The sequence below is a fragment of the Mastomys coucha genome, unplaced genomic scaffold (assembly GCF_008632895.1).
Source record: "Mastomys coucha isolate ucsf_1 unplaced genomic scaffold, UCSF_Mcou_1 pScaffold9, whole genome shotgun sequence".
NCBI lineage: Eukaryota > Metazoa > Chordata > Mammalia > Rodentia > Muridae > Mastomys > Mastomys coucha.
Genome location: NW_022196915.1, coordinates 72,816,308 through 72,834,323, shown reverse-complemented (window position 1 = coordinate 72,834,323; position 18,016 = coordinate 72,816,308). Strand labels below are relative to the sequence as shown.

General features: G+C 37.0%; 1 protein-coding gene across 5 annotated transcripts in view; it reads left to right on the top strand.

Moving 5' to 3' along the window:
- Diaph3 (diaphanous related formin 3) overlaps nucleotides 1–18,016 on the top strand; it is a 471,820-nt gene that overhangs the window by 293,293 nt on the left and 160,511 nt on the right. For all 5 annotated transcript variants that reach the window (XM_031361487.1, XM_031361488.1, XM_031361490.1 and 2 more), the window contains one exon: nucleotides 13,924–14,048. In XM_031361487.1, coding sequence (XP_031217347.1) covers nucleotides 13,924–14,048 — 125 coding nt within the window. The remainder of the gene's footprint in view (nucleotides 1–13,923; nucleotides 14,049–18,016) is intronic.

Genomic DNA, 18,016 nt, shown 5'->3' with positions numbered 1-18,016 from the left:
TAAAGAAAAAAAAAGTATGTCAGTATTTGACTTTGCCCTTAAGGATAAATACTGTCCTTGGAATCCTTCCATCACTACTTTAAAACTCCTCCAGATCAAGATTGTTCCTGTACTTGTTGGGAATGGAATTTGCTCTTAGAAGTCTATTGTAAGAAGTGATGTTCTATAGATTGTCAAGATGGTTCACCAAAGCCTACTTCTAATTGCTTCTATGTGTGTATTCTTACCACTTAAAAGGATTCCTTGATGTGTCATCTCTAATTTTGTTCCGTCTTATTTAATATACTTCTTTCTGCTTCTCAGTCTCTATTAGTGTGCTAGTAATTCTTTTATCTGACCCAAATAATTGCCTGCTAAATATATCTCCTATTCTCTAGTTCTCATGATTTTCCTACATTTTTTTTGAAAAATACCTAACCAAATATCAAATGTTTATCTTTTATTCACCTACTGTGAGCACTTAGAACACTAAATTTCCAGGTGGCTGCCACCTGGAAACTGTATCATGTCTGAAACTTTCACATTCATCTTCTGTAGCTAGCACACAGGTTCTCTAAAGTCTGCCACGAAGTCTCAGCTGTTGCCTTCTCGAAACGACAAATGTTATCAGAAGGCACATAAACTTTTATGATATTTGGTTTAGTAATTTGTTCAGTGTCATTTTCTGTCCACCCTGCCCCCAGCCCCCAAAGAAGAGTTACCAACATAGCTAACATTGTGTTCATTGAAAATAGTAAGTTTTGGAGTTGATTTATAGACTGGAATTTTATATTTTGAGTGAGATAAATAATTAACTTGATGTTTCATATTGTATGATATTAGAATTTACTGATATGCACTGCATTTCTATTTATTTGAGTTTGCTTGATAAGATACTCTGTTAATTTATGATGTACATATGAAAGAATGACTTAATCATAGGAAGTTGTGATAGGACATATTGACTTCATGGCATTGTGAAAAGGCAAGAAATCTACTTCTGCTTTTAGGGCCTGAATTGTTCTCTTCATAAGCTCATATCTCAACTCTCCTCTGCTATTTCTGAACTTGACTGTGGTTAGGGTTGTTATTTCCCTGCTTATAATGCGAACATTGTCCTACACTGAATCCGACTTGTGTCCCTGTAGGCAAAGGGACAGCTCGGATAGCAGCCTCCCCTCAGCGATATGCACAGGGAGACTGTCGGATGCCATACTGAGAAGAGGGTTCTCTGCAAGCCGAGGTGACAGGCTGCAGAGAAAGCAAGGCTGCCACCACTAGGGCTGTGAGACAGGAAGTTAGCATTAAGCCAATTAGTATTTTATTTATGACAGTGACTCTACCTAATAAAGATCATTTCTTCTTTGTTTACAGATTTTTACCCATAGAATAGCATATATTGATTATTTTTATCTTACCATATTAGATCTAAGAGCAGTTATAAATGCAATATTCAAAGCTCTAGTGAATAATTTATAACTGGGGAAAGTTCCTGTACAAACTACTAATTATCACACTTGTAAATAATTATAAATATTCTTGGATTTTTTTTGAATCGTCATAAATGAATATATACACAAGGAAGCATGAAACATTCTTAATAAATGTATTTGTGAGCACTCACATTTTGTGTTAACGTTCAACCAATGGCATCCCTTTGGTTTACTCCTAGGATGCATTCATTTATGCTGGCATATGACAAGATTGTTTTTGTGGTTTTGTTTTCCTCACTGTACTTGGATGTATATTTCTTTTCTATTTATCCCTGCTTTCCACATGTAATACTTGTGATTTTAATTAAATCATGTAATTGATGATAGTTGGGAATAATCAGAGTTACCTGATGAAAGTAATCAAAGCAGAAACGTAGATCATTTTATGTTTTTATTCTCCCATTGAAAGAATAAAATGTTTCTGAGCTGTTTTCTCTGTGTCTACAATGAATAAGAGTTGTGCTCATAAGCGTAGCCTAGGACTCCTAGGATGTATTGCAATGTTTAATTTCACTTTATAGACATCTAATGAATATATTTAAGAAATTAATAAAGCTAAAGATAATAAAGGTAAATTTACTTTCAAAATATAATTTACTTAAACCGTGTTGTTTATACTATCTATAGATAATGGGATATATGAAGTTTTATAATAAATTTTTTACATATATAAAAGTAGAACAGTTTGATCATTTCCAAGGTAATCACTAGATTTCTGCTCACTATGTACTTTGTATTACATGCACTGTGTAATGGTAGGGAGCCATGTATGTAATTCCTGCCAACTGATTTCTAGGAGAGTTAATGTAACTTTGGCTTCAAATGCTCAAACTGGAAACTTGAATATGAGGTTGTTAGTATAATCATTTTATAGTGCAAATATAAACTGTTTTGAAAGCAGCTAGCTGGAGCACAAGCAGTATGGCCAAGATCACTGGAAGGATTAAAGATGCTTCAGTGTGACATTGAAGAACACTGGCCATACAGGAACTACTTGGAGCTAAAGATTGCTTTTTGAGATACCGAGCTAGGAACATTTCCGAACCCGCTGCTGTTTGGGTTGATAGATGATGATGAAGAAGAAAACTACATCACGAAGACCTCTATATCTTTTTGGAGGTTAACAGACTGAAAGTGGCATCAATACAGCATTAATCTTCTCCAGAAACTAGCAGTTTACAGTGTGTGCAGATTTTTGGCCAGCAAGTGATTTGACGTAGCTTCAAGAGGAGTTCTGTCAGTGTCGCCTATGAGCCACAGCTAAGATCAAATAGCGGAACCATATCTGTAGTGGCAGCCAAGGTCTTGGAGCTCTCTTTAAGCTGCTGGTGGTGAGGCACTATTAACTGCTTCTGGTTTGCCACATGGGATGGGAAATCACCAACAAGGAAGATGAAAGATGTCAAAATAGGACAGTCAGAAGAACAGCTTACAATAGCACATCTGTAATTGTAATCTGGAACAAAGGAACCTCAGCTGCATATGGAACAAACATTTATGGCAGTCATCTCTGACTCTTGGGTGGCAAGGTAATGTGTAACCTCCAGGGGCTGAGGAGGAGCGGCTAGAGTTGATAAGCTGTTGCAGGCAGAATTACAACCTGTTCCTCAGAAGCCCATACGTTGTTAAAGAATAGGCAAATCTTGAGTGAAATTTTTATTCATTTCCTTGAGCCACCATAACTGATCTCCATAGTTGAATGCCTACAAATAACAAGCCTATTCTCTCTCATATCCACAAGCTATTAATCCCATGTAAAGGTAGTTGCAACAGGCCACTTTTCTAGAAAGTTCCAAGGGAAAAAACATTACTTGTTTTTTCTCACCTTTTTGTGAGTCCCGGACTTGTAGACATAGCAGTGTACACTTTGCTCTTATCCTTTTTGCTGCCCTCTCTTTTAAAGTCTGGGTGGCTTGTCCTCTGCCTGGGGTCATCAGTCACTAGGTAACTTGTTAGGAATTGTTTTATGTTGACATACTCAGTTCCATGTATGAAAGCCCTGTTTCCATGGAGGTCACATTCTGAGATTTTCGGACGATGTGCGTCTTAGCGGATACCTTTCACCAAGCTGTCATAACTTCAGAGAGTATGGCCATCCCCTCTGTTACCATGAAGTAGTGAAGAGAAATCGCCCTTGAAGTTATATTTAGAGTTCACTGGACTTGAAACTGAACTGGTTTCAGTTTTAAGGGTCACTGTTGATAAGCTGGTCAAATTTTCTAATACAAAATGACTTTAATTTACAAAGTCCTCAGAATTTAAGGGATTCCTTATTTACAGCTATGATAGCTAGTAATTTTAGATGGCAAACAAAAACACCATCAAGTTAGATACTGGAGACATTGTAATGTGAGAGAAGCCGCTCTTTCAGAGCGTCACCATAGAAGCTAAGATCTGGAGTTCAGATGCCAGCTTCCTAGAAGCATACCCTTCAGTGAGTTAGGATTGGTTCCTAGACATATCGCCTCCAGTGAATTGCTCTGACAAAATAACCTGAAATATCCAACTGGAAGGGGGATGACAAGTTAATTTCTGCCAGCTGCACTTGAGAAGGGGCTGCTTGAACAACTTCCCCATTCCTGAAGTTTCAGTCCTAGGTCTGCTGGCTCCTTGTATTCAGGCTGCAGGCAAGGCAGGCACTCATGGTGGTTGTAGTACATTGCTGGGAAAGTTGATCACTTCTTGGCATCCAACAGGGAAAGAGGGGAAGACTTAGGACATGATGCATCATTCAAAGATAGGCCTTAAGTAGGCCCTCCCTGTAAGCTCTAGGTTTTAATAGTCAGGTGGTCTGTGAACTGACTGGTGGACTAATGTATCAGGGTTAGTACTCTCATGGTACCAGTAGCCAGGGATCAGTCCTTCAGCACTTGAGCCTTTTCTTTTCTATCCAACACTGACCTAATTCAGGTAGCTTTTTTTTTTTTTTTTGAGCCTCTGCATGTTTACTTATATATACAGTGGGGACAACAGTGTCTAATGGTTATAAAGCTAGTACAGAACCTAATACACTAATGCACTGTATTCAAAGTTCTAAGTTCATCACACTTGTTACTTTTATCTTTCAGTGAAAACATCTGCTTCACACTCATCTAGCTGTGCAGGCATTACTGTGCATGCAAACACAAGTCCGTGTGGATAATATATTAATATAGAGTTTTAACTTGTATGGTCTTCTCAGTTTTTAGAATTTCACCCTGGATTACCTTAAACTATAAAAAGATATATGAGTTGTGTGTGTGTGTGTGTGTGTTTATGGTTGGTGTGGTATGTGTGTGTAGGTATGTGATGAGTGTGGAAGCACTTTTATATAATTGAAAGCAATCTGCACCCAACATTTTCGCTAGTCATAAGTATATAGCTGAGTACATTAGCAGTTGGATAGGCAAGTACTCCTGTATGTTATTGGAAAGTAGAATCCTATTTTACTCTGCATTAGCTTAAAACATTTTGTTTAAGTTTACATTTTGATTTTTACCCCAAATATTTTTTTAAAAAATGCAGTTCCACTGTGTTAAATAACCTTTAAATTCAGCTGGACCCCAGCAGCCATTCAACCACTCAGAATTTTGAGAGTTATTTGTAGGTTACATTCAAAACAAATTTGTCAACCAAGAGTTATTAAGATATGCCATAAATTAAGAGGTAATTAATGATAACAGCTACATCCTGCTATTGATACATTAGAAAATATGTTGACTCACATTCATATGTGTGTCTAAAGAATTCATGTATAACCTTACACAAGTAGAAGAATACTATACTATATATGTGTAACCTTGCTCTCTTTGCTCACAAGGGTTCATTCTTATTATGCCTTTAAATTGATCTGTCACTAGTGAGTTTTATTTGGCCTATAAATATGTATATTAATATCAACATAATAGCAGTTTCTTAGCAAATAGCCTTTACAATACTATATACTTTTTGTTTGTTTGCTTATTTTACAGTCTTTATTGTAGAAAGATAGAGACAGGGAAAAGAGTAGAGAAGTAGAGGCTGGCTATGGCCATGTGGAGAGAGGGGGAAAGGGAAGGCAGAGAGGGGTGGGGGGCAAGACAGTAAGAGCAATACTATATACTTAATGAAGAAAATAATGAGGACCTAGCAATTGCTTTTGCTGTTTTGAGCTTATAAGAAATGAACTCTGACTCTCAAGTAGACGCTGAGTAGACCGTATGCTAGACACTTGTCTCAGTAAAGACAAAGCTTTCTAGTGTCTAAAAAAATAGCTATGAACAACGAGTTTACCATCATTTTACTACAGAAAGAAGATGGGATATGTGCATCACTTGGCTAGCTCTTGGTGAACAAAGCACTGAATGTCATTAGGAGTCTTTTTAATTGCTACATGTAGAAGAGTAGTCTTCGGTTTTACTCCATGTCCTTAGGCTGTCTAGTCTTGGGTTCTTGGTCACTTAAGCATTGTCAGGTATGGGTTCCATCTCAAGGAGTGGACATTAGGTCAAATCAGATATTAGTTGGTTACTCACCCAAGCTTTGGGCCACCATTGCACTAGCATATTTTGCATGTGCCACGCCATGATAGACCAAAGGATTTTTGGCTGAGTTGGTACTTAGGTTTCCCCATTGGTAGTATGCAGAGCACCTTCCTGTACCAAGAAGACCATTACATAGCGGTGAAGACACTGTGTAGGCACCCGCTGGTTGTCTCTGTTTATGTGTTGTATGGATGTTGTCTTCAGTAATTGGAGCATTACTGTCCATTTGTAGTGAGCACCCTATAGCTTTGGCAACAGTCTGGGTTGTTTGCAGGTCCCAGTAGGACCCCTTTTGGCCAGCAAATCAATTAGATACAATATAATCCAGATAATGAAATCTACCTCTGGTTACAGGCGATGGTTAGTGAACTCTCTCACTCATTATTTGCAGATTTCATTTACATCTCCTTCATCTATGTATATATTTTAGGAAGTTTCTGCTGCATTAGTTTTTCATGCTACCCCTCAAATTGTGCTTAAGTTTTGGGGTCTCTCCTTCACTTCATTTTCTTTGTTCCACTTGACTCTTCCCCTACAGTTCCCCATCCATCCCTAACTATCTATTCTATTTCTACTTTCTAAGATCTATATGCTCCCTCCCCCCAGTCCCATACTCCATAACTAACCACTGTGGTTCTAAGGATTGTAGGTTGGTTATCATTGATTTAATAACTAATATCTACATGTGAATGATTACATGTCATTTTTTTTTGAGTTACCTCAGTCAAGGTGATTTTCTTTCTAGTTTCATTTATCTGCGAATTTCATGTTTTTATGTATATTTAATGGCTGTGTAATACTCCACTGCATGAAAGTAGGACTTTTAAAATCTCTTCTTATGTTGAGGGGCATCTAGGCTGTTTCTAGTTTCTGGATATTATGAAAGGAGCAGCAATGAACATGGCTGAGCATGTATATTTTGGTATATACATATGATGCAAGTGATATAGCTGGATCTTGAGGTAAATCGCTTCTTATCTCACTGGGGAAAGAGCACACTGATTTTCATACTGCCTCTACAGCTTTACACTCCACCACAAGTGGATTAGTTGGGAGGAAGTTTGCAGGGGAAGATGATATGTGTGATCCACTTGAGATAGAGGCATAGTGGAGTGCTAGTCAGCAGCAGGTGCCCTGATGCAATGATGGGGACTGCTATTGGAAGAGAGGAAGGTAAGGCTAGAATCCACAGTTAGCCCAACCATTTCCCTGTGCTATGGGAATGCCTGATGGAGTTGGGGACTGGGAGAAAACCATGTGGCAACATATGGTTTGTGGGGAAGATCTGTACTTCCCACATTGAAGATGTGGGAAGTGAGGATGGAGGAGGCAGCTTGCTGCAGAGCCGGGCTTTAGACTGGGCGATTGGACTTGGAGGAAAGGAGGAAGAGTTGCAGGTCTCAGTTAGCTTCCCTGACTGGGCCATTTATGCCTAATACTTCTCCTGCGGGCCACTCAAAGGCAGTACTATCACCCTCCAGTGTATTCACATGAAATTCATATTTAGCTGGAGGTGCCATTTTGACTATTGATAACAGTCATCCCTTCTATGAGCTATTGGATTTAATTTTTGCCTTTTTTAAAATACCTGTTGATGTAAAAGATTTTCAGGTTCTCTACATTTAAACATGTCTTGCTAGTTGGTCTTGTCCCACAAATACAATTTTCATTCACAGATCATTCCTTGCTTTAAATCCCACATCCTTCTTGCAGAGAAGACCAATTTGTTCTTCACATAAAAGTAAAATTGCACTGCAGAAAAAGGTGTTCCGTGTTTTCTGATGCGGCTGTTAAAATCTCTGTTTTGCATCATTCACTCACAATGCCCTTCAACACATAGAAGCCTTTTCCCTGGCAACATGATGCAGAAAAAGAAACCAAAGAACATAACCCTGTATTTCAAGCATGTGGTATAGCCTCGAGTATGATAGAGCTTAGAATATTAATGTTGGTCTTCCTGTTACAGCTTGTCCTGTAATGTAACAAATGTCTTTCATTGGAGACCTCATTGATTTCAGGATTAAAGTACTATTAAGATTGATTTGTGTCTGTCTTGTCCATTTGACTTTATTATTTTTAACTCGACATTCATAAAATATTATGCAGCTATTATTGCATTATAAAGGAAAAGCTAATTTGTTGAGTCTGAAACTTGTTTCTAACATAAAAATGTTTCTATATATGGCAGAAAATTAATTTAGTACAAATGTTTAACTTTTCCAGTGGTAATAAGTTTTTAAATTTTAATAATTATTTTCTTGTGTTGTATCATGGTATATAAGTGTGAATGTGACATTATTTAATAAATGTTAGGAAATGATAATCAAGGCTCAAGAATATTATGGATCATTTTTTCATTGCAAAGATTACTTAAATAAATGTAATTCCTAATCTTTTTAACTTAAAATCCTCTCATAATATTAAGTCATAGTATTTTAAAAAACTTACATTCATAATTGCTTTAAGTTTGAATGTGTATCTTGTGATTTAAGTTCTGTTCTATAGCCCCTTCATCCATATTTGTCTGTTCTTGTCATAGTGACAGCATGCTTGACAAAAGACTGACAGATGTTAATGAAATAGATAATAAAACTCTTTTTATATTTTATTTGTAATAATTTTATAAGAAAATTCTAATGATAAATTCAAAATTTATTCCTCCAACAAACGTTTGAGGAACTGCAAGTGTTATATTACTGAAGATATAGAAAGAAATAAAAAAATGTTTTCCTTGTTTTTTTAGATAAAAGAATAAAACTTTAATAAAAATTATAATTAGAAGAACTTCTAACACATTTTAGTGGCATAGATGAAGCTCAGTTCCATTTTACTAATTGCAGAACTTGTCTCAAAAAACTGTGAGGTTCATGATAGGAAGTCCTCTTTTACAGAATTCCCACCACTGAGGAACAAGTTGTATAAAGTGATAACTTTATAGAGTACTTCAATTGCAAAGGCTGAGACAATTTATGGTTCTAATGATAGAAGCATTAGAGCATATCTTCTAGTGGACTTGGAGAGGCTTGGCTTTTAGTATAAATCCAAAGATAAAAGTGACACAAGAATAGGATGCGCAACACAAGTAGAGGAGATACATGACATTTATAGAATCAGGTACAAAGTGGATGACAACCTACAGGAACAGTAGAACTATAAGGTATCTATTATATTTGAGAATACTTTGTAAGAGATCATCACGTCTATCCTGCCAGGTTGTGGGTAGGTCTTGGCTCAGATACTCAAATGTTATGGAACAAACATCTGGAAATTAGTGTGAAAATCCATATGCCCAGTGCAGAGATGGTGTTGGAGAAAAACAGGAACTTGGAGGGGAATGGATGTTTACTCTGTCTGAACCTAGGAATGAGATGCCTGTTAAGTAGTTGAATATTATCTATGACAGGGAAGGTTCAAAACTAGCAGCTTTGTGTACAGGAAACAACTTGTGGTCCTCCTCCTGCCAATACTCTGTAGATGAGCTGGTTGACGACTGGACCTTAAGTAATGGAGAGATAGCATATCTAATTGAATCTTCACTAAAAGAGCCAACTTTATAGCATCTGCGTTTATTATGATTAGTCTAAGTAATGGTAAAAGGTTCATTTCTTAGTCCAGAAATGTGACAAAGTTGAAAGGTAAAAGGTAGGGTGGAGCTTCTAGGAATCCTCAGATCTATAGCAAATTCAGGATTGATAGCTGTCTGCACTTGAAACTGATATTAATTCTCACCCAACCTCCACCAGAGCTAGGAACCTTACCTGTAGGCTTGCTAGCCATGCTCACTACCACTGAGCTAAATCCCCAGCCCCTAAGCTGGCTTCTGAAAGGCATTGTCTTGTGAGATTGAGCACTTGTTCTTGCAGAGAGCATGCTGTCCATTCTGTAGCTCATGCACAGGTATATCTGTGAATGAAAACTTCTATAGTGGATACGGTTGAAAAGTCCCAGTCTCTTTCAAATTACTCATGAAAAATAATCTTTGAGCCTCAAGGGTAAAAGTTTGAAGAAAAAAAACTGTTTATAGAAATTTAGTAATTGCTGGAAAAGAAACTGCCAGAGTGATTCTTAAAACTCTTTAGATTTACCCGTTCGATGGCTCCAACCATTGGACTGTATTTTATTAGCCTGAAATTTACACACTCCTTTTTCTCTTCCAAATGTGTTTTGGTCCTTACTTAAAAGCTAGCAGTGAGAGGTTGGTCAATTACATTTAAATTCACTTAACTACAATGTACGAGTAATGTAATCAGAGAGTGCAGATGAAGCAGAAGAAATGGCTTAGTAGGATTTCTGTTTGTAGAGTAGACACAAGCACATTTTATAGGGAAGCTTAACTATTCTGGCTGGTGTCCTTAAATGTGCCCCCAAGTACCTCTAATGATTTGCCTGGGAACACAGTGACTTTCTTTAAACTGATTTCCACACTGCCACAATGCTTGTTGACCTACAGTGTAGTGGTGGTGGTGCACACCGCACCTTTCCTGGGTACACACCGCTCCTTTCCTGGGTGCACACGGCGCCTTTCCTGGGTACACACCGCACCTTTCCTGGGTACACACCGCACCTTTCCTGGGTACACACTGCTCCTTTCCTGGGTGCACATGGCGCCTTTCCTGGGTACACACCGCACCTTTCCTGGGTACACACCGCACCTTTCCTGGGTACACACCGCACCTTTCCTGGGTGCACACGGCGCCTTTCCTGGAGCTCCTTAGATGCTGCCTTCACTTGTTTCTACAAATAAAAACACAATATATTTCCCCACTCCAAAAGGCTTCATCCTACGTAATAGCGTATAAAAAGTCAGGTAAGAATTGAAGGTGGCGTAATTCTGTTTTCAGTGATGTTGAAATTGAACATAAAAGACGTTGCTTCACACCACCGGAAAGCAGTCCCCAGTGCACTGTAAAGGATGGTTCCAGAAGCCTTCTGTCCAGTATGGAGCAGTGCTCCAATGTATTAGCTATGTGAATAAGGGATGAGTACTTTACATTCCCTCCCTCCTCATCCTCAAGGGATGGAGTGAGAGGCTGTCAAGCTTGCCTTAGGCATCCATGGCCAGCGCTTTAGTTACCATGGCCTTGTCATAGTATTCCAATAAAAACTGAAGCAAATTGTTAAGGGATCTTTCTGGTTTGTGAGCCTGGAGATTTCTGGGAGGAGCATGGCTTACCTAAAGAGAGCAGGGAGCTCTGCCAGATCGCCTGTCCTTCATAGTCAGCTTCTCCTGACTCGGGCTGCTCCTGTGTTGTGTCCATTTTAATAACATTACAGCTGTAAGGGTTGTGACTTCCCAAGTTCATGAGCCACCCTAATGAACTTTGGAACCTTAGGGAAGGGCTTGTAAATTGTAAGAAATCCAGTTAAGAGTTAAGAGACTCAGTTGGTGTTGGAAAAGACTGTGTGGTTCAAGAAAACAACCACCACCAAAGTCCTAGCCACCCCACCCCTAACAGCTCCAGCTGTGCTCTCTCAGCATCTGTCTTGAGCCTTTTGTTTCCCAAGTGTTCTCCACAAGCTCACAGTTGTTGATTTCTGGTGTCAGGAACCATATTCTCTCTTCCTTCTTTACAAAGTTTCCAGGTGGTTGAGGAACTTTTACACTTACAGAATCTTTGGCACCCTTTGTTTAACAAAGGTTCAAATCTACATAAACACGTATTTCAGTCAAGCTGCAGGTCTTGCATCTGTTTTTTGTTATAGGTTAGGCATATTTCCCAACCTGTCCCTGCTGTCTTTTGATTTGTGAGGGTCCTCACGCTCCTATTTGTTGTCGTCCTTGATTTTTTCCCTATATTTTAGGCATGTGCTTTTGCATTCAATGGTACAACATTGCTTTAGATGTTCTTTTTTAAAAAGTAACATTGCACTTTTTAATTGTTTATGCTTTTCTTGAATACTATGCCTTGGTTTCCTAATTTTGTAAACTTGGAATACAAATGACACCTAGATTATGATGTGAGAGAGGCAGGCTTATATCAATACTCAGCAAAGGCTAAGATCATCATTGATACTGTTGTTTATAGCAAGTACTGCTGTAGTCATAAAATACAATTCATAGCACTAAGTTGGTATATGACTTTAAACTTTCTTCACCACATATTTAGTTACTGAAAAATATTTTTTTAATCTTTGCATAATAGCATTTTCAACATATAAAAACAATTGAGCCACCAGTGAGATTTCTTAAAATATTATAAAACACATGCTAATGACACATAAGAAAACGGACCGAATAGACTAGTAGAACAAAAAGTATCTTTTCTGTAATTCAGAGAGAGAACTTAAGAAGTAACAAATTAAGCACTTGGGAGTAAGAGAAGTAAATGAAGGCTTATGGATCTGGTTTAGGAGAAGCCATGGTTGTGGATACATTGATGAGCAGACATAAGATAACCCATTACCATTAAGAGCAGTGTCCAGCAACATGCTAGCTGGCAATAAGAATGAACCAGACTCAATTATTACCTTAACTGCTGTCATAGTCATAGTTTAACGATTCTATGCAAACCTTCTCGTTTACTATCAGATTGGTAGGAAAGCTGAACCCACAGCCTCCTGTAACCTAAGCATACATTGTGTTTCTCAGCTCTAGCCTTAGCCCTATCTCATCTTGAAAAGCCTGCATTGGATATACAGCAGAAATTTAAAAGATAAAACAAGATAAATCATTTGGGAAAATGTATGAGTATAAATTGAGAATGATTTCTCCATGGTCTGAGCCAAAGACTCTAATATCATTCTTCTGACAACTGTGACATGTAACTCAGTCTTATAACTCAATAATTGTGGTATTTAACAATTAGATTGTTAATTAAAATAAAAGTATAAGATTTTGTTAAACGATATTGATGTGATTGTTGTTTGGCATACAACTATATAAAAACACAACAACACTTCATATATTTTACATTTTTCATTTTTTTTCTGTTGCATATTTTTTTCAAGAACGAAAACCATTATTGTCAGACTTTATTATGTTTGTTTTTTTCTTTGTTTAAACCATGTTCCTGGGGATTTTGATTGCTTCACTGCATATCTCCTCACTCATAGGTAAAACTTGTACTCATTCTTCATGATTAATTCAATGTTAGAAAATCAAAGGATACTTAGAATTATTGTATTAATTTAATTTAAAGACATCATTTTACATAATTTAATAGAAATTTTTATTACAATTTATCTGAACCTAAAGCAAATCAATATTTAAAAGTCATTTTGAGGGTACTATGTCTACTTTATGGAATAGTTACCTCTTACCTTATTCATGTAAAAATGAATGAGTCTGTAGAGACTGCAAGGCCAGTTCTTCCCAATGGCTCAAGAGACAGCTGTCTTGGTTACTATGGGTTGTTCATTTGTACTGACTGCAAAAGCATTCAACTCCAAGATAGAGCCTGTCGGTGATTAGATAATAAACAAAGATGGTGCTCAGGTACAGGTAAAGAATGTCTTTGTGATCTAAAATGCCATCTTCGACCTCTTCATTCCTAGGAGAGATTAATTTGTCCCATACAGAGACTTTTGGCACATTCTTTGCAACTATTCACCAGTTCTCTCAAGAGATTTCTTGGGGAAAAATGTAACAATTGTATTTGAGTTCATTATTTCAAATGAAGTTCCTTTACTCTTATGTGACTAGATTATTCTGTTGTGTTTGTAGTGGTAAGGATGTCTACTTTTAACCAGTTATTTCTTAAGTGTGGTTGGCTTATGTAGGAACTTCCTGTATTTCTCCCTATTTTATAAAGAATTAATTGTCTGATTCCCTTTATATCTGGATTTAAAATTCAAAAGGTTAAAAATTAAATTTGATTAAACAGAATGTTTTAGAATGCATTTTCTCACTATGAGGATTTTTTTTTAAACAAATGTTTTGTTACTAGATTGTTGTACCTTTATATATTATAATTTTGTCCTTTCAAGACATTTAATATGCTCTCTTCTAGTCTCTGCAGAAATGCTGGAAAAGAACTTGAAGCAGATGGGAAGGCAGCTCCAACAGCTTGAAAAGACTTTGGAAACCTTTCCCCCTCCTGAGGACGTGCATGACAAGTTTGCGATAAAGATGTCCATATCCTTTTGATAGCTAAATAAGTTCCTTGTCAATGGATCGACAATTTCTTCTTGTTTTAAGTGTTTTTATAACTAATATACATTACATAGTTCCATATTATTAAAGGTTTAATTTGTATCTTTCAGGTAAAATAACCAGTGTGTATTTTATCATAAATAATGCACTAAATATTTTTGTCTTTTTACTTTTCATCTTCTTGAATAATAGAATGTTTGTTAAATCTTGCACCTTCTGTTTGCCTAATTCCATCTGATGAAGATATTAACACTTAGTCTGAGGAAGTTTGAATCTAATGTTGTGAAGCATGACTACATTTGAACTTTTTCAGGAGTCAAATAGAGACTATAAAATCCTAGCATGACTGAGTACACAAGGATTGATATACATTAGAAAATAACTCAGTCCACATAATGTAATATTTCTGTTAGAAGACTGCCATTCCAAACTAAAATAAGGAGCTTGTCATAATTACTGCTTGAGTGTGTTTTCTTCCAATTCAAAGTGAAATTGAAAACAGTGAATATAAATCAGTAGCATAGAGGCTTGGGTCTGATTTATAGTTTGCTTTGTATTCACATGTCTTTGTCATGAGTAAGTTTGTAGCTTAGTCTCTAATTAGTAACTGAAGTAATGAACTTCTTTATTTCCTGAAGCTAATGTTGAGTTGCTGTGCAGACCACTGTATGAAATCAGCAATGGATATCTTTTCGTTGGAATGAAGTATTGTTATAATGCATTATTAAAATGCCGTATGGATATCTGAATTTTATATGAAAGGACAACCCAGTTCTAAAATGAGGAGTTATAAATAGACTTCCCTAATTCTTTAAACTGATATGCTTGAAGTAATATGACTTCCTCTTTTTACTTCTCCCTTGACATTTAGTGAATCCGAAAATTATTATTTGGTTTGTCATAGACTTTATTGTATGTGCTTTCAACTTAATTGTGAATTAGTTCAATTTTATCTTCCTTCTCTATCTTTGTCAGGAAATATCATAAAAATGCACTCAGTAGCAATCAGTTAAGGATAATGTGTTTGTTTCCTCTCGAAATTTATCTCCTCCCCAGCTGCTTTTTAAAGAGGTGGTCTCTATAGACCTGGCAAGGATTTATTTTCCTTTCTCTTTTTTTAGACTAAACATTAAGTAAATATCCATCAGAAGTATAGATTTTCATCACCCTTTCAATTGAGAACTTATGCATTTTACTATATGTATATTGCAGTTATGTTTTTATAATTATAATTGACTTATTTCTCAGTTATTTTTCTATGTTATCACCATCACATGTGACTACTGTTTTTGTTGCCTGCTCTTTGTTATTATTGTTGTTGTTATTTTTTGTGTTCTTTTGTTTTTTAACCCTTAGGCATTATTAACTGAAATTGTTGGATTTTGTTTGCCATATATAGATATAAAAAAGCATCTTATAAAAATTTTGGGAGTGGCTAATTAAGAAGTATGGGTTTCTCAAACTAGCACAGTTCCTAAAATCTTGCTCCACAGATGGTCTCAGGACATACACCTGCCTGTATTCATATGACAAAGTACTGATTGCGGTCGGCTTCCTGAAAGGTGTGCAGCTCATAAAACACAGGCGGCAGGAAGTCAGAACCAGGAAGGATGAGGCTTTGCTGGAAACAGTTTTTCATTCTGAGTAAAATTACACTCCACGGACAGGAGAGCTACTATATCCTGCCGCTAAATATCACAACCTAGAAGCCTCTAATGAACTGATTAGCATTCATGTGTCTCTTGGAAGTCAGATATATGAACAGTTGGTGCACTTTGCTATTGACAAAGCTTATAATCATAAATATTCTTTGCCAAGATTAGACTGCACTCGTTTGCTTTTCATCTTAGTTAGACATACTAGTTTTGAAGTAATTAAATTCATTCGTTGCAAGACTTTGTTTACTTTAATTAGGAGTGACAAGTCAAATTTTGAATATTAAATGAATTTATACAGATCTTATTGAAATGGCAAATTGCGAGCTTTCTGGATTTTAGAAAATCGAAGGGTTTAGAAGCAAAAATGCACAATGAATAAAAATGTACTAAATTTGTTATTAGCACTCAAACTTTGTTGATGCTTTATGATTAAATGCTTATGAATTGAAGCCTATAGCAAAAATTCAGTTCTTCAACCAATTCTGGAGGAATATTATATATTACTTAATTTGCTAAAAATGTATCTTTATAAGTAAAAATTCACTTTGAACAATTATGGTTCCAGAACATATTAAATAATCTACTAATTTTTTAAATTTTTGAAATAAAAAAAACACACACTTCAATTATCTTAGGGTTCCTCTTGCTGTGAAGAAACACCATGACCAAAAAACACATTGGGGGTTAAAGGGTTTATTTGCCTTATACTTCCAGATCACAGTCCATCATTGGTGAAAGTCAAAACAGGAACTCAAGCAGGGCAGGGTCCTGGAGGCAGGAGCTGATGCAGACAGAAGTCACGGAGGGATGCTGCTTACTGGCTGGCCCTCCCTGGCTGCCTCAACCTGCTTCCTTATAGAACCCAGGACCACCATGCCAGTGATCTATCTAATCACCCACCATGGGCTGGGCCCTTCCTTGTAAATTACTAATTATGCTATGTTGGGTTCATTTAGTCAGTGGATTTTGTTTTCTTGAATTTCTCTTGTGTGGCCACTATCTCTCTGTAATTTCTCTTTATTTTTTTCTCTATTTTTCTCACTTATTTGTAATGACTTTTAAAGATGAATTCAGTATGCCACTACTGGATCTCTTTGAATCCAGTTTCCATTGACCTTTTCTCTCACTCCACTACCCACCAGCTTGGTGTTCTCTGTCATGCAGAAAATGACTTAGCCATGTCTCAGTTAGCCTCGGCCTCCCTGTGTAACAAAAGAAATGCTGATTTGTTTCATGTTGATTATTATTTGTCTCCACATTGTATAATGCACATTGCATGACCACAGAATCTTAGCCTACCATGTTAAATACTGTTCTGTCTAAGATCTAGAGGTACAGTGAACTTAAGAGTATTTCTTGATATGGTTGTCTAGGTCCTGGGTTCTTAAATACATTAGGTATATGGATCTCACTGAAGTTGGTCCTTGAATCCTATCTTAATAGAATGATATTCTCATCCTCTCTCTCTCTCTCTCTCTCTCTCTCTCTCTCTCTCTCTCTCGTGTGTGTGTGTGTGTGTGTAGTATGTAAGCACACGTGTGTGGGCATGTGGAAGCTAGAAGTTGATTTCTGGTATCTTCGTGAGTTATTCCCTGGCTCATGTTAAGAGACAGGGTCTCTTCCTAAACTGAAAGCTTACCCATATGACTAGGCTACTTGGAGAGTGAGCTACAGGAGCCACGGGTACATACCTGCTCTTCCCTACTGGCTCTGGCTCAGTGCCACTTAACCAGACGTTTTACATTGGGAGTCCCCACTCAAGTCCTCATCCTTGTGCGGCAGGTGCTTTGCCAGCTGTTTCCCAAGCCCATGGAAGCAGTATGTTTCCATGATGGCAATGTAGTAAGGGTCTACGAATAAGTGTGACTGTAGCTATGGAGAAAGCTAACAGTCAACGGTAGTGGTAGGCAAGGACTACAGTACAAGTTGTGTTTTAGCTAGCTCTGAGCACTTGTTTTGAGATCATGTGAACACAGATCTACAGCTCATGTATCTTCCAAACTACATTGATTCACACAGAAATATTTGAGGGATTCTCCTCACTTTTGATAAAGAGAAAAGAAAAAAGAAATAGATTTCGTAAAACACAAGGTAAAAGTAATATATGTGTCCGTATATTTGCACTATATCAAAAGTTTATTTTGTTGCATATTGCCTGTTTTTCTGAACAAATGGAGAACTTGATGTTAGGAAAAAAATGATACAGCCTAACCATTACTAACATACACATTTACTTTGTCCTTCCTTCCTCCCTCCCTCCCTCCCTCCCTCCTTCCCTCCTTTCCTCCCTCC